This window comes from Protopterus annectens, chromosome 1.part2 (genome assembly GCF_019279795.1).
Source record: "Protopterus annectens isolate FY-2018-M chromosome 1.part2, PAN1.0, whole genome shotgun sequence".
Classification (NCBI taxonomy): Eukaryota; Metazoa; Chordata; order Ceratodontiformes; family Protopteridae; genus Protopterus; species Protopterus annectens.
Window position 1 is genome coordinate 256427899 of NC_056727.1, and position 27735 is coordinate 256455633.

At 39.5% G+C, this 27735-nt stretch overlaps 1 protein-coding gene across 1 annotated transcript in view; it reads right to left on the minus strand.

The window, feature by feature from the left end:
- The window catches only part of DNAAF10 (dynein axonemal assembly factor 10), an 874610-nt gene that overhangs the window by 214907 nt on the left and 631968 nt on the right, over positions 1 to 27735 (minus strand). Inside the window, exon 8 of the mRNA XM_044055954.1 lies at positions 23998 to 24022. Coding sequence (XP_043911889.1) covers positions 23998 to 24022 — 25 coding nt within the window. The remainder of the gene's footprint in view (positions 1 to 23997; positions 24023 to 27735) is intronic.

Here is a 27735-nt window from a genome sequence, read left to right on the forward strand (position 1 = left end):
CACTGTTAGACAGAGGCACAGTATACTAACCTCGAAAAAGGCCATAGCAAAAATTTAAAATGGGTGTCGAAAGCCAAATAACTTCTACATAGGATTATAAATTACCTAGGGCAGATAGCCTAGTATGAACCTATGCACCTAAATGCAGTTATTCAACAATTGATTTTGAAACATTTACTGTGCAAAATTTCTAATCACTATAACATACAATTTCGAATGGCAGTTTACACTGCTATAAAAGTATGTGAATGGTATTCCCAAATTAAACTTAATCTTATAAAATATAAACAGATGCCGGGACATAAAGCTGATGCTAGGACAAGATAAGAGCTGCTGCTGCATGACTGCACCATACACATTGTACAACAGGTCCACTACCTTGGCCTAGCCACTAACCGATTTGGCCTGTGACATGTTGAAACACCTTAGGTTGCAACATTGTGATGGCAAGCTTCATCACTGCTATCAGTCTAGGATTTGCCAAATATCATTTTAAGGAGTGAACACATTTGTGCAATAGTCACATTTACAGGCTTCTTCATACGACAAAATAAAGTTATTTATTTTTTCTGTTTCTGACTTATACAATTTAGTTTACATCAACAATTACACAGCTATAAATTTTATAACTGCCTGGCTTGAAGGCAATAACACTATACAACCTGGACAAATATGCTACTTGTCTAACAGTATCATAAATATAAATCAAGGTTTAACAATTAACTCTTCCACAAGAAAAATGAGTGACGAAGCACGTTGTTCTCTAAGGCATGTTAGTACACGTTTCTAAAATGCATTCAGTATACACTATATGTTTGAGCATAATCTCTATAAAGCAAGCTCAAAACCTGGAAAAACTATGCCAACGTATCAGTAATATAGCCACCAGTGTCTTTTAGGAAATTACACTGAATGATTTTAAACTGATATGCTTGTCATTTTCTATTGTTCTAGCCAACATAAAAACCTTTATACCACACAACTCAAAGTCTGCTTATGGCATTGGGACACTGCATTCATGCTTACTTTTTCTGATAGCACAATGATCTGATTCACTAATTCAAAAAAAAATGCTGGACTAATCAGACCTTGACTGTGTGTGTAAATCATGAAACGACTACAACTCTATTTGCTAGCCAAGCATCCTAAAAACTACTACTAAATGCAAACAAAACAATTCATCGAGTAACACAGCAAAAGGCAGCACAGCACACCAACAGAGCTCGGGAACAGCGTAGCCGAATAAAAACAAATGAAGTCAATCACCATAAAAACGTTGTCCCCTAATGGCTGCACAACTAACGTGGTTTGTATAACATCCACAAATCACTGGTACTACTCCTCTCGTAGGAAAATGTAGCCAACAGTCCAAGTATAGGTAAAAACACAGCTTTATTTGATGGTAGCACAAAAGTGAGCGCTTTCGCCAAACAGGCTTCTTCAGACTTTACAACCAATACTCTATGCATTCAATTTAAATAGCCCTCCCAGTACAATGATTGGTCGAAGCATTAGTTAAAACAACTCATAAGATAATAACTAAATGCATTGACGAAAAATTTAAAAACATATAAAACTTCATAGACATACATTCTACGAAATAAAAAAGTCAAGTAATGCAGAATAAAATATATATATTAATAAAATATATATATATATATGTGTATATATGTGTTACAAAAACAACCATGCAAATACATACACTATAATATTCATAATATCAGGACTTTAACACTCCTTTTAATCACTTTGGTCTAAAAATCCTCCTGTTTTTCAAAACAGGTTTAATTTGAACCTTGTCATTTAAACCTGGTGGTTCATCTGCCCTCATTCTAATTATCCATCTAAGTTCACATTCAAGGGTCTGGTTTATAATGTCACCTCCTCTATGGCTGGTTGATAAGTGTTGTAAAATACTAAAACTAAAGGTGTGACCTGGACCTGTTACTTTACAATGTTTAGCTAAGGCATTAACCTCAGAGCCTATTCTGATCTGATAATTATGCTCCCTGATACGATCTTTGAGGGTCCTGTTGGTTTTCCCAACGTAAAACGAAGGGCATACTCCACATCTCGCAATATAAACCACATTCTTGCTGTTGCAGTTAGTGTCAGTATTAAAGTAAAACTTATATCCAGTAACTGGATGTATAAACATCAGGTCTTTATTGATGTAGTCACAGTGATTACACCTACCACAAGGCATAGTATTTCTATCTGATCTAATGACCGTTTGCTTAAAGCTCATATTTTTTGGTTTACATAACAACCTCTTTAAGTTAGGTTTATTCTTAAAAGCAATTCTCGGCTTTGGTCCTACCATTTTACCAATCTCACTATCAGACAATAATATGTCCCAGTGTTTATTGAGCATCTCCCTGACTGCCTTGGTGTCTCTGGTATAAGCCATAGTTGGTCTCACCTCCCCCCTATGGGGTTGTGTACATGTCTCAGAGAGTATAACTTGCTCAGAAAAGTATGGTTTAGCTCTAGTGGTTCGTAGATTATTCACCTCCAAAATGACCATCTCAATCAATCTGTCATCATATCCCCTTTCAATAAACCTTCGCCTCAACTCTTCAACTTCCCTTTCATAACCATCATCTAAAGGGTTGTATCTAGATGCTCTCATAAACTGACCTTTCAGTATGTTATGAAAAATATGGTTGGGGTGCATGCTGCCTCTGTGTAGTAGTGTATTCCTATGACATAACTTCTGATGGATAGAGGTATTAAGTAATCCATTCTCTAACCTAAACACTTCTACATCTAAATATGAAATTCTGGTATCCGAATAATTCAAGGTGAATTTCAGGAAGTCAGTAGATGTATTCATATACTCCACAAAACTTCTTAGCATTTCCGCATCCCCTAACCAAATAAAAAAGAGGTCGTCCACAAATCTGCGATACAACCCTACAAATTCCTTGAAAGGGTCATAATTATACAGAAATTGGTCCTCCCAAGCTGCCATTACTAGGTTGGCGTAGCTATTGGCACAGGATGTGCCCATAGCTACGCCATCCCTTTGGAGGTAAACATCCTCCCCAGATGAACCACCAGGTTTAAATGACAAGGTTCAAATTAAACCTGTTTTGAAAAACAGGAGGATTTTTAGACCAAAGTGATTTAAAGGAGTGTTAAAGTTTTGACATTATGAATACTATAGTATATGTATTTGTATGGTTGTTTTTGTAACACATATATACATTTATATATATATCTTATTAATATATATTTTATTCTGCATTTTTGACTTCTTACCTATTTTTATTCCATAGAATGTATGTTTATGAAGTTTCATATGGTTTTAAATTCTTTATTAATGCATTTAGTCATTATTTTATGAGTTGTTTTAAATAATGCTTCGACCAATCATTGTACTGGGAGGTCTATTTAAATTGAATTCATAGAGTATTAGTTGTAAAGTCTGAAGAAGCCTGTTTGGCAAAAGCGCTCACTTTTGTGCTACCATCAAATAAAGCTGTGTTTTTACTCGTACTTGGACTGTTGGCTACATTTTCCTATGAGAGGAGTAGTACTAGTGATTTGTGGATGTTATACAAACCTCGTCAGTTTGGAGTTTGCTATGTGCAGCCATTAGGGGACAACGTTTTTATGGTGATTGAAAACAATTCATCATCAAAACATTAATTATGCAGGACAGGGGCATGTACATGACGCGTGAACGGTCACACGCACTTACATTACATTTGGCCAGCATTACACAGAGCACTAAACTGACGCATGGACGCTCGCAGAGAAACGCATGCCGATTTTCAATTTACCAAATGCCATCATTACAGAGAAATACAACGAGTAATTATAAAAACATCATTCTAAAATACAGCCCCCATAATATAATATAGCATCAATAAATACGAAAGAGCTACAGTAATCAAGTAACAGCAGCAAACAGGGTAGCACGTGGCACATGCGCACACAAATGGTATACAATCTATCAATGTGCAGTCAAACACTTGCGAGCACAATATTAAGGTCTAGTAGTACAGAGGCTCCACGTATAATTAACATCTGACTTCATTACGAAGACTTACCTTACTAATGAAGAAAAAATTCAGTCAAGCTGCAGGCAATGCAAACCGTGTTGAGGTCTTGAATCACGTCGACAGGATACACTCACTAAGAAAAAGAGTTCCACACGTTAGTCGGTCCGTTTTATTGTGGGTAAGAGTGTGATGGTCAAGGCACCTCATACATCACAAGATGGGTGCCTCATCTATACAGCATTCACATCAGGCTGTGGTTACATCAATTTGTGGGGGGGGGGTCTACTGAAGAGTACAGCAAGAGCTATGGCAGATATGACGGCATCATTTCTGAGCCAGCTCGACTATTTCTAGCTTATGGTTTAAAACGCAAACTCATACAGTACGTAAACGTAAATAGGCTAAGAGGTAAAACAGTAGAGTGGATTATTTTGTAAAGCTGCAATTTTTACTTTCTAATCAGGTATCAAATAACTGCGATTAGACGCACACCAGGTTGAGCAATCTAGTTTAATATCCCATTCTCCTTAAATGCAGGAGATCTAGACAAGGCAAATTATATCTGCGGGGACATGTAAACAGTACTAAAAGTTGATCTGTTATACACTGAGACAGGTGATCAAACAGGTCTTGCTTTGGCGTGCATTTTTCGCAAGGTTATGAAGGCTGGACTTTCTCAGCTACTAACTTTATCTTGGAAAATTACAGAAAACCACAAATTTTGAGAGAACAAACCCAAAAACAAGAAGCATTAACTGGAGTCTCACACAGGCACACTGAGACTTGCCCGCCCCCTCGCCTGCAGTCACACACACTAGCCCCCTCGCTTGCAGTCACACACTAGCCCCCTCGCCTGCAGTCACACACTAGCCCCCTCGCTTGCAGTCACACACACTAGCCCCCTCGCTTGCAGTCACACACACTAGCCCCCTCGCTTGCAGTCACACACACTAGCCCCCTCGCTTGCAGTCACACACACCCAAGCCCGAACTGAGCATGCTTGTTTAGTCTATGCTGTTTTTTTTTGCTGTTTTCTGGTTTCTTTTCGATTTAAGCACTAGTACAACAGGTAATAAGCAACCTCAAGACCACTGAAAAGGCTAGAAAATTCAGTGAGTAGACAACTCATTTTTGCAATCGATTCTGAATTTGAAAATCATAAATACATAGTTATTTGTCAATATGTGGACACAATACACAACTTGAAAGTAAATCTGAATGAAACCAGAATAGAAAACAGACTAAAGAAACATGGTCAGGTCACTTTAAACCCCATAGTCAAGAGAAAAGAGTCAAGAGAAAAAAAGACTGCAGCTGAAATTCCAGCAAAAAAAAAATACCAGTACTAGGCACTGCCTGCTTCAGACTGAGATGTTGCTAGAAGTATCAGTTTAACAGAAAACATTGAAATCATAAGATTTTTAAGGCTCAGCTTGGAATTACAAAGGAAGGTAAACAGACAATGTGCTGTTATTGGCAAAACTACTAGCAACTGTAAACTTGAATTACCTTCAGTCCTTAGACATTTTAGAGCTAGGTCGAAAACAGATCAAAATTGCGTTGCCATGCAATAGTGACAGTACACAGTACACAGATTGTCAGATGTATCCCACAAATTGTCTGAGGGTCACAGGTGTTACCCTTTAGCATTTTCTCAGCGCTAGTAATAACAGTCACATCTTGGGAAGACAGCAATTTCCCACACAGGTCAGACAAATTGTATTGGTGGTACCACATCCTTCAGACATTTCTTTATAAGATAGCAAGTTCACTCTTTCAAATGTCTCTTATTCATAGTTGCTTGTAACTCCAACAGTGAGCAGTACATTGGTACAGTGATTGGGACTTGCAGGTATGCCTACTTCAGGTAGAGTAACCAGCCAAAACCCATTGCCCAGCATGGTTTCTCCCACTGTAAATATAAATTATGATGGAGGGAGAGAGACGGACGGACGGGGGGGAGAGAGAGAGACGGATGGAGAGAGAGAGAGAGAGAGACGGATGGAGAAAGAGAGACGGACGGAGAGAGAGAGACGGATGGAGAGCGAGTGAGACGGAGAGAGAGAGAGAGAGAGAGACGCGACAGAGAGAGAGAGAGAGACGGACGGGAGAGAGAGAGAGAGAGACGGACGGGAGAGAGAGAGAGAGAGAGACGGGAGAGAGAGAGAGAGAGAGACGCGAGAGAGAGAGACGGAGAGAGAGAGAGAGAGACGGACGGGGGAGAGAGAGACAGACGGACGGGGAGAGAGAGAGACGGATGGGGGAGAGAGAGAGAGAGACGGGACGGGAGAGAGAGAGAGAGAGAGAGATGGGACGGGAGAGAGAGAGAGAGACAGGACGGGGAGAGAGAGAGAGAGAGACGGACGGGGGAGAGAGAGAGACGGACGGAGAGAGAGACCGAGAAGGACTGGGAGAGAGAGAGAGAGAGAGAGATGGATGGGGGAGAGAGACCTGACGGGGGAGAGAGAGAGACAGAGAGAGAGAGACAGATGGACGGGAGAGAGACGGGAGAGAGAGAGAGAGACGGACGGGGGGGAGAGAGAGACAGACGGACGGGGAGAGAGAGAGACAGATGGACGGGGGGAGAGAGAGAGAGACGGACGGACGGGGAGAGAGAGAGACAGGGAGGGAGAGAGAGAGACAGGGAGGGAGAGAGAGAGACAGGGAGGGAGAGAGAGAGACAGGGAGGAGAGAGAGAGAGAGACAGGGAGGAGAGAGAGAGACAGGGAGGAGAGAGAGAGACAGGGAGGGAGAGAGAGACAGGGAGGGAGGGAGAGAGACAGGGAGGGAGAGAGAGACAGGGAGGGAGGGAGAGAGAGACAGGGAGGGAGGGAGAGAGACAGGGAGGGAGGGAGAGAGACAAGGAGGGAGGGAGAGAGACGAGACAAGGAGGGAGGGAGAGAGACAAGGAGGGAGGGAGAGAGACGAGACAAGGAGGGAGGGAGAGAGACAGGGACAGCATAAAATAATCTGTACATTTCTGCAAAGCAAATGGTTAAATTGTTCAATAAAGACATCTAATAAACAATCAAAGTTGAGCAGCCATTTCAAGACCTGCCTGGCAACCTCAACCCAAGAACCTGCTATACATTGATATAAGATGCGGACAAAAATACAGGGGAAGTACTTGAATACTAGACTGCCACCTCAGCAGACCTTATCACGTGTTTGAACATATTCTGTCTCTCTAATGTAATGTACAGCAGGATAGATCTAGGCAGTCTGTTAATAGTACTCCAACTATAGGCCCATAGCACTACTCTCACCTTTAGCTAAGATCATGGAGAAATGTATCCATCATCAGCTAATAGACTACCTAACTAAAAATAACATCCTGGCCAGCTGCCAACATGGCTTTAGACCCTTTCACAGCACCACCACTGCCCTTCTATCTTTCACCAATACTATTAACACCAACCGGAACAATAACTACCTCTCATCTGCACTCTTCATTGACCTGTCAAAAGCCTTTGACATGGTCAATCACTCCCTACTTATAAATACCCTACAATCCCTCTCTCTGGATTCTAATTCTATCCTTTGGTTCAAGTCTTACCTCAGCAACCGAAAACAAGCTGTTTTGTGGCAAAATCACTTGTCTTCATATCTCCCTGTTTTACTAGGAGTTCCTCAAGGCTCTATTCTAGGACCCCTTCTCTTCTCTCTGTTCATAAATGATCTTCATGTAGCTATTCCTCAATCCACCTGCATACAGTATGCTGATGATTCTACTATCATCTGTTCTGCAAAATCTCTCCCTGAGCTGAAATCTCTAAGCCAAACTGTCTTCTCCATAGTAGAAACATGGTTCCAAAACCGGTGCTTACTCTTGAATGCCAAAAAAAACAAATTACTTCTAATTACTCCTAACAACAAGACCCCTCCCATACACTTCTCCATCCTAGCTAGTAATGGAACCCTTATATCACCTGAACTGACCTGTAAGTTATTAGGAGTCACAATAGACAATAAACTCACTTTTGACAATCATATTAATAACACCATTAAGTCCATTAACAGAAAATTAGGCTCCTTGTATAGGATAAGACCCTTCCTCACCCCAAAAGCAAGAACTACCGTTGCCCACTCTCATTTACTCTCTACCCTCCTGTATGCTTCTCCCATTTACACCAATTTAAAGCAAAACAATCTCAACAAACTTACCAAAGCCTACAACAGTATTGCAAGGTTTGTAACTGGTAAGCCCTACAGAACCCATCACTGCATTAACCTACATCAGCTAGACTGGCTTGAACTGCAAAATGCGCTACTCTCTCAACTAACAACTGCTCACAAAATCTTCTACCTTCCTAACAACACACCTACACTAAACAATCTTATAACACCCTATAATAATCTTCATTCCTACGCTCCTCTAATAATTTCCTAGCTTATATACCCAAATCTAACAACTTAGCTGGCGACTCCTTGTTCTCCACCACCACAGGTAAGAAATGGAACATGCTGCCACCCAACCTAACCTCTATTTCCTCTTTTCCACTCTTCAAACTTAAACTTAAAAATCACCTAAAACTTCAATGGTTATGCCCTTGCTGTAACCCTGACTAATATTCTACTATTAGCCTGTAACCTAACTTCTCTCTCTTCCTTTACATTACTACTCTGCCAACAAATGTTATGTAAATGTTATCTTCCACATTTTTATCCCGATGGTTTACTGTACAATGTTACGTTAATTCCTTCCTAATGTATGTGGCATTGACTCTTATTGCTTTGTTTTTTTTCTATATTATTATTAAGTATGTGGAGCTTTTCTCCCCGGGCCTCTACTGAAAATGGAAATATCTCCAGCTAGACTAGCCCGGTCAACAAATGTAAAATAAAAATAATAAAAATAATAAATAAAATAATATTTATTTATTTTATTTATTTTATTTTACATTTGTTGACCGGGATAGTCCGACTGGATACATGTCCATTTTCAGCGGAGGCCCGGGGAGAAAAGCTCCACAGAGAAAAAACAGAAAACACATAGGTTTACAGGTACATAAATGAAAGACATAACAAATTAACATTCTTTATGCTTTTCTTGGCATGATTATTGTATCAACAAGACAGTAAAGAATCCAGCTCAAAATTACAAGTACAATACAAATTCAAGAGACAAATTCAAGAGACAATAATGTTACTATGTTCAAAAAGTTCTACACCATTGCAGGGTTCCAAGTGATCATGGAGAAACTGATTACAGTAGAACGAACTAAATAGGGTAGTAGTCAGTTTATTTATGAATTATTTGATGCCAAAAAGAGGAGAACCCCAGTTAGCTAGTTCAAGTAGGATAGGATATGCTGTAGTTCAATTAGCAACTAGTCTGGATTTGCACATGAGCATAGCCAATGTGCCTTAAAGAATTGTATAAGATGTTTTTTAAATTGAGAGAGGGAGTTAGTGAGTCTTAAGTAGTTAGGGAGGGAGTTCCAAACCTTTCCTATTGTATTGGCGAAGAGCATCGCCCATATTATTGGATTTGATGGTTTGGACCAGAGATCTGTTGGAGGAGCGAAGACTACTTAGGTTAGAGTAGGGGTCAGTAAGTTATTCAGTGAAGGGGTTTTGTCAGGTTCCTTAATGATTTTAAATGCTACAGAGAGTTGGTTTAGTTTGAGAAGATTGGATAGTTCTAACCAGTCAAGTTTCTTTAGATTGTGGCAGTGGTGAGTTCTATAAGGAGCCCCTGTTATAAATCTGGCAATGTGATTGTAAGTCACGGATAGTTTATTAATATCGCATATGTTGAGGAAAGAGAATACAGGTGAGGCATAGAGAAGTGTGGAGAGGAGATGGGTACGGGTGATAGTTAGTTTAGCATTGGGAGTTAGGGAGTTCTTGATTCTATACAAGGATCCGAGTTTCTTATTTACAGCTTTTATGGTCTGGCTGATATGCAAGTCAAATTTAAGTTTGTTGTCAATAGTCACCCCTAGTAGTTTAGTGTTGGTATCGGGTTCAATTATGGTCCCGTTTTTAGACTGAACGGAGAAGGTAGTATTGTTAGCTTGTGTATTGTGTTGCACTAGAGGATGAGCTGAGGTGGGAAAGAATAGTAGTAACTTAGTTTTTTTTGGGTTTAGGATGAGATTCCTCTCAAAGAGCCATTTTTCTACTGTAGCAAAGCAGTGTTGGGTTGTTACTTCTAAAGCAGGAGAGTGACATCTGAACAGATAAGGGTTGAGTCGTCTGCATATTGGATGAATATGGCTTTGGGGATGACTGAATAGAGTTCGTTTATGAAGACGGAAAAGAGAAGGGGACCTAGTATGGAGCCTTGGGGAACACCTATGGTATTGGGTAGTAGTTGAGAGAGCTTATTTTGCCATTGGACTGCCTGTTGCCTTCCAGAGAGATAAGCAAGGAACCATTTGAGGGCTGAAGTGTCAAAGTGGAAGGTTTCTAAGTGTGGAGAAGTAGTTGGTGATTGACCATATCAAAGGCTTTTGACAAGTCAAGAAAGAGCGGAAGATATTTTTCTGTTATTACGATTTGTATTAATTGAGTCAGTAAAAGAAAGGAGGGCGATGGTAGTACTATGGTGGGGTCTGAAACCATGTTGGGATTTGGTCAATAGGTTATTTAGGGTGAGGTAATGGAGAAATTGTTTATGAACACATCTTTCCATGATTTTGGCTATTGGAGACAAAATTGCTATGGGTCTGTAGTTGGATGGTTCGGTAGAAGAGCCACCCTTATGGAGTGGTATGGCGTGGGATATTTTCCAGATCGAGGGATAGTGGCCTCGGTAATAGTTCAATTAATCAGGATAGAGATAGGATAGGCTATCGCATCTGCTGCTATTTGTAAGTATTCCGCTGGGAGTTGGTCTGCCGAGAGGGTGGTTGGTTTGAGTTTCTTCAGTAAGATTCTGATGTAAGAGGTGGGGATAGGCTGTAATTTAAAGAGGGAATGTATCCTCAGAAATGTTAGCTAGGGAGAGGAAGGAGGGGTAGTTGATTGGCTAGTGACTGGATAGTTTCAGTAAAGAAGGAGTTAAAAGTATTAGCTATGTCTTCTGGGTTTTGCCAATAAGTGTCTCAGGGTAGGGGTACCTGATTTACCGGGATGGAGGAGATTATTTAAGCCAGCCCAGAACTTTTGGGTTGTTCTGGTGTTTCTCTTGGAGGTGACAGAAAAAGTTCTTTTGTCCAAATTACTGGCTTTTTTTTAGTTTCTAAGCTGCTGGAATTTAATACGGTCTAGGGGTGCCTTGGTGGATCGCCATTTGTCCCAAGCTTTATCTCTAAGTTTAAATTTGGATTTAGTTTCCTGGTTAGCCAGGAGCTATCCACCTTAGTTATGGTAAGTCGGTTAGGTGCATGAGTGTCCAGAATCTTTAGGAATGTGTCAGTAAAGAATGTCACACTCTCATCAAGGGCAAAGTTTTAGCTTAGACCAGTTACAGGATTTAAGTTCAGCTACAAATTGGGTTGATACAAATTTCTTCTTATTTCTAACAAGTTTGTGTATGGGAAGGTTATTGTTAGAAAATTTGTGTTTTATTATGAAAGTGACGAGATGGTCACTAAGATCGTTGGGAAGGGTCCCAGTGGTATATTTATGGGTGGGATTATTGGTAGAATCCAGTCAAGTATACTCTCTTTTTGGTGGGCATTTCCTACTCTTGTTGTAGAGATTATATTTTGGGAGAATCCATACAGGTTAATGGGTATGGGGTTAGTCTGTGCGGAGCACTGGGTCCAATCAATGTTGACATCACCTAGTACAAAGGTTTCTTGAGGATAGTTAGTGGCTAACCAGTTTAATGTTTGTTCCATAGTTTCTACATTGTTCCCAGGTGGGATATAAATTACAAAAAGGTTAATACTTTTTTGGTTGTTTAAACATATTTTTAGGGCTATTGACTCTGCATTAGCAATTTTAGGTGGTTGGATAGGATGCATTATGATATTAAGTGAACTTTTGTATAAAACAGCTATACCGCCACCCCTTTTGTTTGCTCGATCAACCCTTAAGATATTATATCCAGGTGGAAGAATTTCTTCATCTTTGGTGACTGGTTTGAGCCATGTTTCAGTTAGACACATAATATCAGGGAAATGAGTGGCTAGCATGGTATGGAGGTTATGGAGTTTATTGTTGATGCTTCTTAGGTTGAGATGGAAGATAAGAAGGAGGTAGTTGACCTTTGGGCTAAAGTTGGGGTGACAGAGTTGGGGTGAGGGGTTGGGCCTGGGTTTGGGTGTATATCACCATCTTTAGTGATACATTTTATTAGTTGATCTAAGAGTTTTGAAGTTTATATAGTATCTTTTGCCCGTGTTTTGTTGTTGGGCCCTTTGGGTGTAGTTGGGTGAGGTAGGTACTGTAAGTACTTGGGTCCTTAAAGGGTGATAAAGAGGAGAAGGTTTGTTAGGGAGCAGATTTGTGGCAATACAAGTTTGTCCCTTTGGGTAGTGAAATCCTATGAGTTCAAGGTTTTCATAGCTAGATAGTAAGTAAGGGATGATTATAAGTGGTAGTGTAAGAGGAATAAAAGATTCTTTGCTTTGACATATTAGGAGGCAGGATAGTATACTAAGATAGGTGGGTCCAAGAATTTGGATGATAAGTGTTAATTGAATATTGGGATTATGGGAGGAGATTTAGTTAATGGGTGGACTAGTTTGATAGGTTCTAAGGCTGATGAGGTGTGGTTGTTGAGCTGTTAAATGTAGGGATAGTGGGGGCGGGTGGGATAAGGGGGCAGGGTGGGGAGCGGAGCGGGGTTACACCACCCAGGAGCTTTCTGGGTCTCAATGGTAAAATACTGCAGGTAAGTGCAGGAGGCCACTAATGCTAGTTACTAGACCTGATAGAGTCTATCTTACCTGGCAAGAACTAAGGTTGTGGTCTAGGTATTATCTGACCAGGGTAGGCAGCAGCCTGAGTTAGATACTGTTTGGTTGCCTGCCCAGGTATTCTGTCCTGAGGTAGTAAGTTAATTCAAGACTTATACAGCAAGTTAAAGTTATTAACCTTTTCTTAGTGAAATCTTAATTGTGGGATTGAAGGCTAGGACCTGTCTGTGCAGTTGCACTGTGATAAGAGTGTTCCTGTAACAAATTTTAACTCTTGGTAGCCACGCGGTTAGAATGTACGGGGCAAGTACCTAGGGAAAGACAGAATATGCACATTTATTGAAATGTAACAAAACCCATGCAGCAATAAAGTAAACTTGTAAGCGTTGTGAAAACTACACAAGCAACAGAGTTCTAGTATTAGCGTCTAACACAATCCCTCAGTATTCTGTTGTAATACAATTAAACAATAGGCAAGACGCGTAATTACATGATTCATCTGAAAAGTACATTGAGTCATACTGAACTGGCAAGGCAGAACACGCTATGATTTGTCGTTTGGTGTGTTTGCGACACCCACTTATTAGACTACTCTACAGAGTGCCAGATAAGGTTTGGCGTTGTATTTATTTAAAAGCGTGCTTGCTAGGACAAACAAATTACAGAGTACAACAGATACGTTTATGGCATTTAGAATATTAACACGCACCAGGTGTCTCTACCCTAGTTTAATGCTTTACACATACAAGACGTCTAGGCAACAAAGTATCACAGACCACATGTATCCATACGCACTTGCATATTATCTGAGAGTTTGTTTAACAGTGCTAACATTAATAACAAAGCAGTTTAGGTAAAAGCATACTATTTCTGAATTGTGAGCGTAAGAACAGTACGCCAATTCACTTGCAGTTGTCGGCAAACACCGAGAAAGTTAAAGCACTGTAAAATCAGTAATAATCATAGGTACATACCTCAGGACAGAAGCAAGCGACCAGGCAGAAAAACTCAGCAGTACCCTTTGAAATTATGGCGGGCACTAGTAGGTGCTTTAAAATCTTTCCTACGTCAGAGGAATGAGGGAGGGATAAGGACACACCACCCAGGAGCTAATACAATGAGGCTGCAAGGGTTTGCCCATGTAACATTTGGCAAGCAATTCTCTACACAACAAAAGTTTAATAATTTTAAGCAATGTAATTTTTCATTTATTTATATATTCAGTACTACTTTACAAGATAAAGGGGAAAAAAGAATTCACAAATCCGTGACAGTCTTTCAAAAGTAAAACAGCCTTGTAAATGATCAGCAATCTACAAGTGTAGCACCTCACAGGATGCGTAGTAGCCAAACACGCCTCCAGCCCTGTGGAGGCAGCAGCAGTATGATTATTCAACAGTGCTGACTGGAATGTAATTAATATTCAGCATCTGTGCTGATAGCAACCCAAATGACATCAATGTAATGTTGTATTAGGGACATAAAACTTCATTCAGTACCAAAAATGAAATTTTGTCAGGGACATTAGAACTATGATGTGTGCATTTCTATAAAGTATACTGCAACATTCTAACGGCTTTAAGGAGTGCTGCTTGTAATGCGGGGGGGGGGGGGGCAGGGGAGCTTGCCACCATGAAAAGGTAAAAAAAGTTAGAGGATGGAGTTCGCCGAGTGCCTGAATATTTTACAGTTCACACAAACTGACATGAGAATTAGCATGCCTGTCAGTCTTCGATATCCCCTCCCATTTAGTGTGCCAGTCAATGACGGCACGCCCAAAGCTGCGCAGAACTAAGTGTGATGTACTACACTTGTAGATTACCAAATGATCTTTATAAGATTGCAAATCCGGAACATGCAGTTAATAGGTATGCAAGCACCTTTTTAACAATGGCCATTTTTTGACATTCCTGAACAATAACAAAGCTACAAACTGGCATTTTCTTGACATTCCCAAACCATAATATACAAAGCTACAAACTGCGATGGTTAAAAAGTTCTTGCATGCCTCGTGTTATGAAACGTCGAACTGCAAAACCCCAAGACACATGAAAAGATGAGAAATACTGCTCGGAACACAGAAGGGCAGAAATGTTAACTTCCTACAGGTTATATAGCGGTCATGTGAACTGTTGTCCCGATAATGGCAAAATACCCGATTATTTAACCACAGGTACACAGAGTCCAACAACTGTCCTTGAGGCACATTATACATTCACCTATCCTTAGGCATTATATCCCCAAGCATTTGTTGCACAGCTACCAGGTTATACCTCATGCCATGCTTTTCGGCCCCAAAACTTGGACCGAACCACAAAAGGAGGGGGAGTATTGATATTCAAAGATACCCACACCTCCAGGTTGGTGGAAAACCACAAAGCATCAGAGACTATCCATGTGCAACTAACAGTGGGTAAAACTGCCTTCCAGTGTATAGCCTGCTACAGACCATGCTCCCAAACCCAGGAACCACACCTTGGCCTTCCTGAGAACACTGGAAAATATGAAGGTCTCTCCAAACACCATTATATTGGGCGACTTCAACTACCCAAACAGACTGGGAGCATTACTTTAGCTCCAACACCCTAGCCCAAAGGTTCCTAGAATTTATAAACTCAAATGCTATGGAACAACTTGTTACCACTCCCACAAGAGGGTAAAACATACTGGACCTGATCATTACCAACATGGGGACTCTATGCTCCAGACCAGAAGTGTATCCCTCACTGGTAAGATCAGACCATAAACTAATCTCACTGTACATTCACATCCTGACCCCACCCCCTGCACAGAAAACCACAGTGAAAAACTTCTCTAAATCAAATTTCACACTCCTTAAAAACGAGGTGGAATCCTTGAAAGCCCCCGTGCCTGTGGAAAATACGGCCCAGACCGCAGAAACCTTTATAAATGCATTATATGAACACCTTCAGAAATGCATGGATCATGCAATCCCAAATAAAACCAAGACCCAATCCTCCAAAGGCAGACGTCCTGTCTGGTGGACCCCAGCAATAAACAAACCATACAATGGGAGGAAGCTACTCAATGATACAGCAAAATCCCAAAAGGGGAAGGCATGACTGATCAGTATTAGCAAAAAACTACGGGCACTCATAAAATTGTCTAAGACCAGCTTAGAGAGAAAAATTGCACAGGACACTAAGGATAATCACAAGTCTTTCTTTAATTATGTTCGGAACCTGGGTGGTAATTCCCAGATATGCTCAGAATTAGTCCATAATGACAAAATACACTAAACCCAGACATTGCCAACATCCTAGCTGACATGTTCAGTGCTAACTACCACCCCCTACCCACCAAAAGGGCAAATATCTATCCCAGCAGAGTGCTGCCCCCCAACATCTCAGATGCTCAGGTAAGAGCCGCCCTCTCCAAAGCAAAGAACACAGCATCAATGGGACCAGACGGTGTCCCGGGCTGCGTCCTACATGAACTCCAAGAAGAGCTAAACCCAGATAGAAAACTACTGTTCAATCTCAGCCTTACTACAGGATGTGCCCAAAGAGTGGCGTACAGCAACAGTGGTCCCTCTCTATAAAGGTGGTGCCCCAACGGATTCTGGAAAGTATCGCCCCATAAGCCTGACTAGCTTGGTCTGCAAAGCTATGTAAAGGATAATGGACCTCATAAATAAAGATATTGGGGACCTACAGACACTGCATCCTACCCAGTTCGGCTTTGTTAAGCGCAGATCCTGCCTCTTAAATCTGGATGATTTCTTTGAAACAGTCACCAAGGCCATTGACGAGGGGAAGGTGGTCCACACAGCTACCTGGACCTCGCAAAAGCCTGAGATACAATACCCCACTCAGGCATTATAGATAAGCTCACCAGCTTAAATATAAACCCCTATGTCATTAGATGGGTTGCAAACTGGCTCAAGGACAGAACCCACATCTTTGGAATTGCTGGAGCCATGTCAGACTCCAAACAAGTTACAAGTGGCGTCCCCCAAGACTCAGTCCTGGGACCTCTCTTGTTTGGTATATATTTCTCGGAGGTACAGCCCAACATGGAAGGACTGTGGCTGACCCAGTTTGCAGATGACTGCAAACTGGGCGCCATAATAGACTCTCCAGCCGACACAAGCATCCTCCAAAAGGGCCTCATAGAAACAGACAACTGGTGCCAGAGCCATGGCCTCAAGCTAAACGCCAAAAAGTGTATAGTCATCCCCTTTGGCAAAAACAAAGTGCCCACAAATTACCACATAGGTGGTAATCCATTAAGTACAGAAGTAGTAATTAGGGACCAAGTTGATAGCAATCTGTCATTTGACAACCACGTGGCCAAAGTGGTTAGAAAAACATTTTATATAGCCCATATAATCATGAAGGGATTCACATCTAGATCAGGGGAGGTCATAGTGCCTCTTTACTCATCCCTCCTAAATGCCCCTTTTGGGATGCACCTTACCAGACACCTGCAGCAACTGGAAAGACCCCAAAAGTACCTCACCAAGAGGATCATAGGGTGCAAACAGATGCCATATGCTGCCCAGTTAAAGAAACTCCAGCTGTACTCAGTGGCATACTGCCTGCTCAGAGGCGATCTGTGCCCGACATTTAAAGCCATGTCCAACCCAAAATTAATGGACATGCTGCACCTCAAAATCAAAATCCCATCGAGCTACGCACTCGAGACTAACCTCAGCACTGAAATAAATAGGATACACTGGAGGGACAGATTCATACCCAGAGGCTCCCTTCACTCTGGAATAAAATCCCAGTCCAGGTTAGGCAGAGTCCCTCATTGACTCTCTTCAAGAGGAATCTTGGTGAGTGGATGGGAGATGGTAGGTTTACACCGGGTATCACTTCTGTGTCACTGTTAGACAAAGGCACAGTATACTAACCTCGAAAAAGGGCATAGCAAAATTTTAAAATGGGTGGCGAAAGCCAAACACACTCTGGCTATGCTTATAAATGCCCTAGGGCAGATAGCCTAGTATGAACCTATGAACCTATTAATGTATATGTTTAGTGCTTATTAGAAGCTAAAAGAGTTAACACCTTTCATTCTATTTTATGTACAGCTTAATTCTGTATGAAATTAGAAGATGCTTTTCAAACTGCAGTATGCTTTATGAAAATTGCAAGATGCTGTCTGACCCAGTATTTGCTAGCACAGCAAAATTCATGTTAATGCCTTTCGGAAATTTACTGAGAAGCAGGTAATTATCTGCTAGGTCAGGAAAAGGAATGAATAGTGAATGAATAGAACAATACTGTTTTCTATAATGTGATTGAATATGAACAATCAGCTCTGTTCGTGTTATGAGAACATGCACAGCTGCGGAAAAGGAGATACATCAAACGAAGACTGCTTGAAGAAATGAACTGTAATCTGTACTTGCTTTGTGCTCAAATTAGCCATAGTACCTTGAATGATAACATTGCATAGTAAGAAGTTGTATCTGACCGGTGGTCATCAAGGCCACGTTATTTTTCTTAGGAATTATTTTTGTAAACTTGATATGCCAGCAGAAAATCATGGACAAACAGCTGCTGTGAAATAATATTGAAAGAACTTGGGATTTATTACGTCAGCTTGGTGGGCAATGTCTTGTAAGAAATGTATAAGAATAGCTTCACTTCCTGATTCTAATTGGACAAACTCTGTATTAGCATGTTTTTGGCTCCTTGATGCAAGATTAAAGTGCTTTAACCTGAACCTGCCATGTGTTGATCTTTTTGAAGTAATTTTTCCTTTGACACAAAACACCCATGAATTACCACATAGGTGGCAGCCCCCTTAATACAGAAGAGATAAGATCTGGGGACCAGGTAGATATCTCTCCTTTGAAAATCATATTGCCAAAGTAGTTAGGAAATCCTTCTATGTGGCCCATCTAATTACCAAGGTGTTCACATCTAGAAATAAAGAGGTTATAGTGCCCCTCTACTCGGCACTCATGAGACCCATCATACAGTACAATGCCCCATTTGGGATGTACCTCACAAGACACTTCCAACAGCTGGAAAGACCACAAAAGCACCTCACCAAGAGGATTACTGGCCTCAAACATATGTCCTATATAACCAGACTGAAAAAACTCCGGCTGTACACAGTGGCATATCGCTTACTCAGAGGTGATCTCTGCCTGAGTTACAAAGCCATGTCCAACTCAGAATTGATGGACATGCTCCACCTAAATAATTCCAAGTCACTGCGAGCCACGCGCACTAGTGAGCTACACCTCATCACAACAATAAATAGAACATGCTGGAGGGATAGAATCCTGTCACAGAGACTTCCAATGCCTTGGAACAAAATTCTTAACTACATTAGGAAGAGCCCCTCACTAACACTCGAGAGAAGCCTTGAAGAGTGGATGGGTAACAGAAAATACACCCCTGTGATAACTTCATTGGCTCTGCTTGACAAAGTCTCAGTTAATTCATCGATGTGGCGGCGAAAGCAAACATACTCTGGCTAGGCTTAAAAATGCCCTCGTGCAGATAGCCTAGTACCTACCTATGAACCGATGGAAATAGCAGCAAGCTTATAGTCCTTTTCCATTAGTCCAAAGGCTTGAACTTATTTTCAGAGGAGTAGTATCATGAAAGAGTTAAGTTTATTAATGCAGCCATAACAGGCTACATAAATTAAGTGGATAAGCATGTCAATACCATATTCCATCAATTTAGCAGAAAATATCAAAACTCAGAGGCACTTACTTGATGTCTCCTCTAGTAGCATTTTTTACTCTCAATTAGACTTGGAAGCTTCCCCTTTCTGAACTGATGGGACTGGGGTTCACTGATATGGGGACAACTTCTTCATCAAGTCCAACCAGTGTGTGTGTGTGTGTGTGTGTGTGTGTGTGTGTGTGTGTGTGTGTGTGTGTGTGTGTATATATATATATATATATATATATATATATATATGTGTATGTATTAGAAACAGGCGATTTCCATTATCTGTTGATTTTGTTACAGCTGCATAAAAGGAGACAAATCCAAGGCTTTTTGAAGTACTTCGTTTAATATAATACTTTCAGAAAAATGATTTGGACCAAGCAAAGCATGCCAGATGTGTTAAGAGTTGTATGTCATTTTAAGGAATCACTACCTGGGTATAGGGCTTAAGATAAAGGAGTCATCTGCCAAAGAGATGAGCCAGTCTGTACAAGAATCTGAAGGGCCAAGATACTATCTTTTCCTGCTCTAGATACCGCTTCACCACAGTAGAACATTTATGGTTGGAAATTACAATGATTATTTCTCTCCCTAAAGAGGATTCAAAAAATATTCCCCAGAGTCTACCCCAGACTACTAGAAATATCAATGGTTTGCAGTTAAGATGCAAATACGTGTATTTTAAGACTGCAAAGTCCTTCAGAGTTTTAACATACTCTACAGCAAAACTTCAATATGCTGGGAAGGACTTTCTTCTCGTTACTTAATTTTTATTCCACATAAAGAGAAGACAACATGATATTAAGGTTGCCCTATGACAAATATTATGGACTACAGCTAAAACAGTCATTGCATGTAAATGAAAATCACTGAAGCCACCTTTGTCAAAATACTATGCTATTATAGACAAGTTATATCTTTTTTTTTTTAAATCATTGGGACATGCTTGGGGGTGTAATTGAAAGTGAGACAGTGGCATTTGGCCAAGTCACAGTGAAGACTGGATAATATGTCCCCACGACGCAGAAGATGCTCTAGCTGAGATTCGAACCGGGCAGCGTCTTACTGTGAGGAGACAACGCTACCGCAGCACCACCACCGCATTACAAGACTCAAGAATGCAAGTTTTTCTTGTAGTTAAGAATGCGACCTACCAAGTGAGTGTGGCTTCTGCCTCTATCAACATTGCTCTAATGATGAAGACTAGTTTAACTGAACATGTTGAAGGGTATGGTCATGCTCACCTACAAAACATCGATAGATCTACTCAGGAAAAATCTTATCTTGACTGACTGTACTTTTTCTGCACACCTCTCACAAAATGGGTGGTAGAAATCTGTTGTAGAATGTAGTAGTAGTAGTGCACCAAAACTGATATGACAAAAAGAGCCATAGAGATGGAGTGGACTACTGAGGGCAAGTAAGAAACTGTATCATTACTTGTTACTATTATGCAAGAAGCCCAGAATTTCCAAGGCAAGTCAAAGTAGACTTTCATTCAAATCTGCACCACAGTGTATATTAAAATTATGTTGCTTCGTTCCTAGTCAAAAGCCACACATAACAGAAAATATTTTAGCAAAACAAGTAATGTGACATCACAAAAACATAACATATAAAACAGAAATATATAAAACATATATTGAACAGTTTATATTGTACTCTTGAGTTTTATTGCACATTCAAATATGGACATTGGCCATCTATATTGCACTCGTATCAATCAATAAAATTTGTAGAACATGATGAACCTGTAATGTGCATGATTCCCGATCAGACAGCTATATACATGTCAAGGTGATATGGGGGGGGGTGGTGGTGGTGAAGGAGCCGACTTACTTCTGGTTCATCCATCTTCCAGACAACAAATATTTAAAAAGATTAAGAGAAATTAGAGGAAAGAAAATACTTGCAGTCGAAAAACTGTCAAAAGCTTCAAATGTGTGTTCATTAATACAAACGATCCATGAAAAACATTATAACTTTGGGCTGTTTGGAAAGAAAAGTCAGTGAGAAAGAGCAAAAATAACAAAACCTAGTGATTTTTGAAATGTATAAAAAAGAAACATGGACATGGGAAAGAGATCTGATATGGTGCAATATTTATATTGCAAAGGAGAAGGCCAAACTAATGAATACAAAAAAGCAGCACCAAGTCTGTGGAATAGACTCCCTGTCCATGTCAAGCAGAGTACCTCGTTAGCCCTCTAAGAGGAAGCTGGACAACTGGATGGGAAATAGAAAATATAACCTTGGGATCACACCCATGTTCCTACTGGAAATTTTTGGCTGGGTTTTTAAGGGCCTGCAGACCAATAGCCTAGTATCATCCTATGAACCTAAGAAATGCAGGCAAAGGCATCATGATATGGAAAACTTACTACAAAAGAAAAAGAAAAATAAGAAAACAAAAGGGGGAAGAAAAAGAGGATTAGTAATGGAGAAGTTAAAGACGCAGAAACTGAAGTTATGCATTACCTGCGAAGTGGAGTGAGTGTTGAAAATCCAACTCTGGTAATGTCGCAGCAAAAACAAGTGGACAGGAAGCACTTGATACTTTGGAGCCTTCAGTAGGAAGCCAGTACAAAAGTTCAGTTGGAGTTCCACAGCAAGGGAAAAAATGGGAACTCAATGTTGTGGAGTGATAGGCCAGTGATTTTCTATATGAAAGACGAACGAATGACAGGATGCAGTTGAACTGAATCTGTCACAGGAAGATGTTCTGATTCTTTCTGTAGAATGCCCACATGAAACAGAGACCAAAGAATGTGCCCTCGGTTTAGAAGAAAATGATCTAAGGGAAGTTGCTTGATTTAATAGAGATGGATAGGCATGTTAAGATCGATGAAAGACCCAAAAATTTTCAGTCTGATAATATAGTCTTGATTACTGTGTACATTTGTTTTAAATGAAATCCATGTGATATAACAGAAGTAAATAAGACATTACCGTACAGCTAAATTAACAGATAAAGTTTTACCACAAAAAAACAGGGCAATAAGTGAAAGGAAGGAAAGAAATCAAATGCCATCATGGAAGTATCTAACAGAGAATGCTATGAAGCCCATTGAACATGTGGGAAAAAGAGAAATGCAGGTTCTGTAAAACAGAACTGGAAATAGATGCACAACTTGTTTCTGGGTGTGATTCAGTATACAGACCCTCTGCCATTAGTGTAAGGCATAACGAAAAAATGCTACTTTTCTCTTTTCATGGACTACATCAGTTCCTCTTGCATCTATTTTTGTGAATTGCTAGACCCAATAACTACAGTGTCTTACATATAGAGACAAGGTAATAAAATGTAAGGATTTGTAAGCAGAAATGATAGAAATGTGAAAGGATACCCAGACAGTTCCAATAGTAATAGGGCAATGGGTATCAAAGAATTAGTTGTATTTAGATACAATACCAACACATTTAATTCCATGTGAGTTGCAGAAGTAGTCAATTCTGGGTACATTGCAGGTGCGAATAGCACTTTTGGACAACATCAAAGATCGAAACACCAATTTCACAAACTTTAATCATACTTTGACTTAGAAATGGCATCCATTCCCAGTCATGGTACTAGAAAACCAATAGACTTGGAAAAATAGAAATTTAAACTGAGAAAAATCTGGTCTGACTGTACATGCCTCTTGGTACAATCATCATCACAGTGGTCCAGGTGGTTGGCCATTTCACTTTTTCACCTTATCCATTAAAAATGGGCAATACTTTACATTCTGCATAGCAAGTCCTAGAATCTAAACAAAGGGATCTAAGGCTAACAGGAATGGTGGATGAGCCAACAAATGTAACTTTACTGAGAAGTCTGTGAAATCTGAGCCTAACAGTAAAAAAAAAAAAAAAAAAAAAAAAAAAAAAAAGAGTGACATCTGTAACTAAAAAATGATACCAGCAAGTACGTTGTCTGCTTATAACAAGGCAAGTCTGCTCTGAATAATATTGGAGATGGGTACATGTGCTTCTTCCCAGAATTTGGTTCAGTATAGAAGTGACACTTAATTTTTTGAATGTTGTATGCACTCATCTTACCAAGATGCATGTGCACTTCTCCACACAGACTAAGAATTTATTCTCATTAAAGGTTCTAGTAAAGAAGCAAGATGCTACAGGTGAAGTGAGTAAGACTGCTTTGGTTAATGCTGGGAAATTGTTCTTTTCTTACTCCAGTAAACCACTAGTTTTGGACTTTTTTGTATGTCTAAGATCGCCTACAAGAAATCAACCTAGGCACAGGATAGTTGGCTGAAAAACTATTTGGCTAAGTACAGAAAGTTTGCCAAGACAAGATAATCAGATGCAGTTCTGTAGGAAGTGCAAAGCTCTCCACTCAGCCATGGAGGGACCATTCCCCTACTTAATCTCAACAGCTTCAAAGGTACTCCACCGCAGAGAAATGGAGAAATCCCCTACAAAAAGTTTTCCAAACCATCATCTTTAGTTAGCCAACAGCACAAGTCATCTGTGGGGCATACAACCAAATATTCTGAAAAACACGCAGTTTAAGATGGAAGTTGGCCAACTGACAAAGATAAAAGATGAGGTCTTTCACAAAGCTTTTAAATTAGTCTGATTTTGCAAACTGTCTGCTAGCTGTTGAAAACAATGTTTTAAATATATGATGCTATACTAAAAATTTAAATTCTGCTGACTTATAACACATTAGCAAAATGTTTGCTAATCGAAGTCAATGATGGTCTTCCTACAAATGTTTCCTCCATATACAAGGAAATGATGTAAATAGCTAGGATAATGTCCCATTTTTTAGCATGACACATGACATGCTGCTAGAGACAAAGTATTTTTATGACTATTTGCAATTAATTGATGTTCTCTACTAGAAAACTGCAAATTATTATGATTAAAAATAAATAGGAGAACTGTACACAATGAGTAATGTATAGCCTCAGTGCATAAGTGTGCATTGAGCTACAGAATGGATGTTTATTAACTTATTCTAAAAGGTCAGATAATGACTGAAGTGTAAATAGCAAACACTAGGAAAACCTCCTCAATACCTAATCAGCTACTACAAACAGTAAGCTCTGTATTAAATGATCCAACTATAACCTATGTTCCTAAATCTGACACTTATTCTGTGAAAACTGGAAAACGGAGTTGATATCTGCAAGTACGAGGGACACAGGATTACTAAAATAAAGGCTAGGGAAAGTTACAAAATCAAATACACAAACACACAATATACACGCATTCACATAAATAAAACTCAGTGACAGAAAACTAACCCCAAAATGACAAAAGCTGCTACCTACCAAACCACTGAAGTGAAAGGCCTTCGATAGCAATGAGTTAGGTATACAGAGCACCAAGCCAAAGCTGGAATCACTTTTCTGGCCGTTAAATATTCTAGTTTTCCTTGTATGCAAACGAACATAATCATTTGGAAGAAAGCACAATACATTCTATTCAAAAGCACTTTATGAAAATATGTAAAGTAAGACTATCTTCTGAACTGGGTTTGAAATGCTGTTAAGATCTTAAAACATTTAAATATGCTAGAAATAAACGTTACAAAACCACTACCCATCATCAAAGCAAGCAATACACTAATTATTGCTAGAATATGACATATTTAAGCATCCCAGAATAAATATACAAATCTCACTATTCACTCCCTTGGGAATCGGTTGCCATAAAAAAAGAGACCTATTTATATGCAGTTATAAGAACAGGTCAAGTCTTTAGAAAAACAAAGAAAGAATACATTTCTTATTTAATTTATTGTAGTAACCAAAAACAATAAAAGACTCATTGAAAGAAGTTAATAAGTGAGCTGTTGGTCCAAAGCATAAGAAAGAATTTACCCTTCTGAAGAGGAAAATGTACAAACACAATGAAATTAATTCAACAGAGAATAAAAAATATATATATCTAGTACAGATTCTCAGAGATGATGGGCTCTCACATCTCTTTAAGTACTAACAATCACAGACTTACAGGCCAACAATTCCGCAACATTAAAAAATAAAATAGGTTTTGAAAATGCTAAAATCAAGGCCACTGAAGATATGATAGTGGGCAAGAGTCACAAAAACACAGTGCTTAGCCACAAGGAGCAGTTACTGCTAAACACAGCCTCAAATGACCAGTCAAAATTCAGAAAACCAGTATTTAGCATAAGTGACAAGCAACTTTGCACAAGCTGTTTATGCTTACTTTTCCCACCGGCCCAATGTGCAAGACAGAAAAAAACATGTAGCTAATGCTAAAGAGCTGGTGAGCCAGCCTTGTGACTCAGCATTACACATCAAAAGCTCTTGCACAAAGCAACCCTTTTGGTGCACTAAATTTTTTACACAGTGTGGCTACTGTTACTGGAAGTTACACACACACACACACACACACACACACACATACACACCTTATCCTTAAGAGTAGCAGACCAAAGGTTGATGCTAGCAGTTATAATTAATGTGTTTTGTGCAGTTATTCTTACATACATCAGTAATTAGTTAGCCATAAGCTTTTGAGATTAATTGTTCAACTGAAGAAATAATGCAGTACTGATTAAAAAAAAGCTATGTATGTATGTAAGCGCTTTCGTTTGGCAACAAACTCTCTCAAACGTTCAACACACTTCATTTTCAACGTGCTTTCGTTTGGCAACACATTTTCTCAAACGTTCAACACACTTCATTTTGAAATTCAAACGTTTAACACACTTCATTTTCAAAGCGCTTTTGTTTGGCAACAAACGATCAAACGTTCAACACACTTCATTTGAAATTCAAATGTTTACATAAACGTAACTAATTCACTCATTAACTTACGTTTGCTTGATTCATAATTACAATTTAAAGAAAAAGTTTATACATTTAAATGGATACTGACAGTAAAAACATTTCAAAGACCTGCGACCTAACCCGGATAAACCAAAAGACAGAAACGTTTACAACTAGTACAACTACTCTCGCCATTGAGGACCACGTGGTTTCAGCGTACTCCAACTATAAAAAGTTCGGAAACATACTAACAAAGATTACGTAGCGAAACCCTTACTAAATTTAACCAATACATAAAATTAAATACATAAATTTAACCAATTTAACCAATACATACACAACATTTAACATCCCCCTACCTTCCGACCTGACGATTTCATAAACAAAACCGAACAGAGCACAACAATAACCAGCCAAAGTAATAAAACATTATCTAAACAGCGAAAGCAAAATTACACAAACACTTACCTGAATTATTCCAACGATGGAGAAAAACACTTGTTGATAGTCCTTGACACAAAATGGAGCCAACAGGATTCACTTGAATGCAAAAGAAGTTCCACACAGCATGCTAATCCCTTTTATTAAGAAAATAGTGGGCTGGCCAAGGCAGCAATGACATTGCAATATGGGAGGATCACAGGAGCATGCAAATAAGGCAGAGTTGACGTCAGTTTGGAGGAGGAAACTTCTCAGGATCTGCTCGAGAAGGTAAGGCAGATGTGACGTCAGTATTTATGAGCCGACTACACGTTTTTAATTTTGGTTCTAAACCGGAAACTGAAATAGTACGCAGAATTAGGTAGCTGAACTCAAAATCAGTGTACAGATTTTTATTTAAAATTTGCTGTTAATTTTTTTTGACCTGTAGTACATAAGGGCGACTTAAGAAAACAGCCTATAGAGCGAGTGGATTTGATATCCCATTGTTTTCCTTTAAACCTCTTCTTTTAATTTCTTGTTTGATTGCATTTAGTATCAGGTCCTTAAAATAACATAGCATTGCTTATTGCCCTGACTTTATTTACATGTTCTGCATGAAATGCAGCTTTAAGAACTATAAATCGGCAGCATTGCTTGCTGTGCTGACTGTATTTGCATTTTTCTGCATGAAATAAACATTTGCTGCTAATAAGCTCTTGCAAGTCTGTAGACAAACTATTTTTTTACATTAAATTTTAACACAACACTTAATTTTGACATAATGTAATTTTTAAAATGGTACTGTCACACTGAGAATGTAACAAGAATTCTGCTGTTATTTTCTTCCCAAACGGATTGGCTTTATTTCAGAATCCAAACTCCAAAGGCTTGCTATTGACTGCAATTACCTTTGACCTTTTAAACCCTGATAGTGTAAAAACTGTCATGAGTAATGAAATGTATGGTCTGCCGTCCTTTTTATTTTGAAAATCTGGTATGTCACTGGCAACATTAGCCTGAGCTACAGCATACTTTTGATTATCCTTTGGGCTTGAACTTTGTACATTAT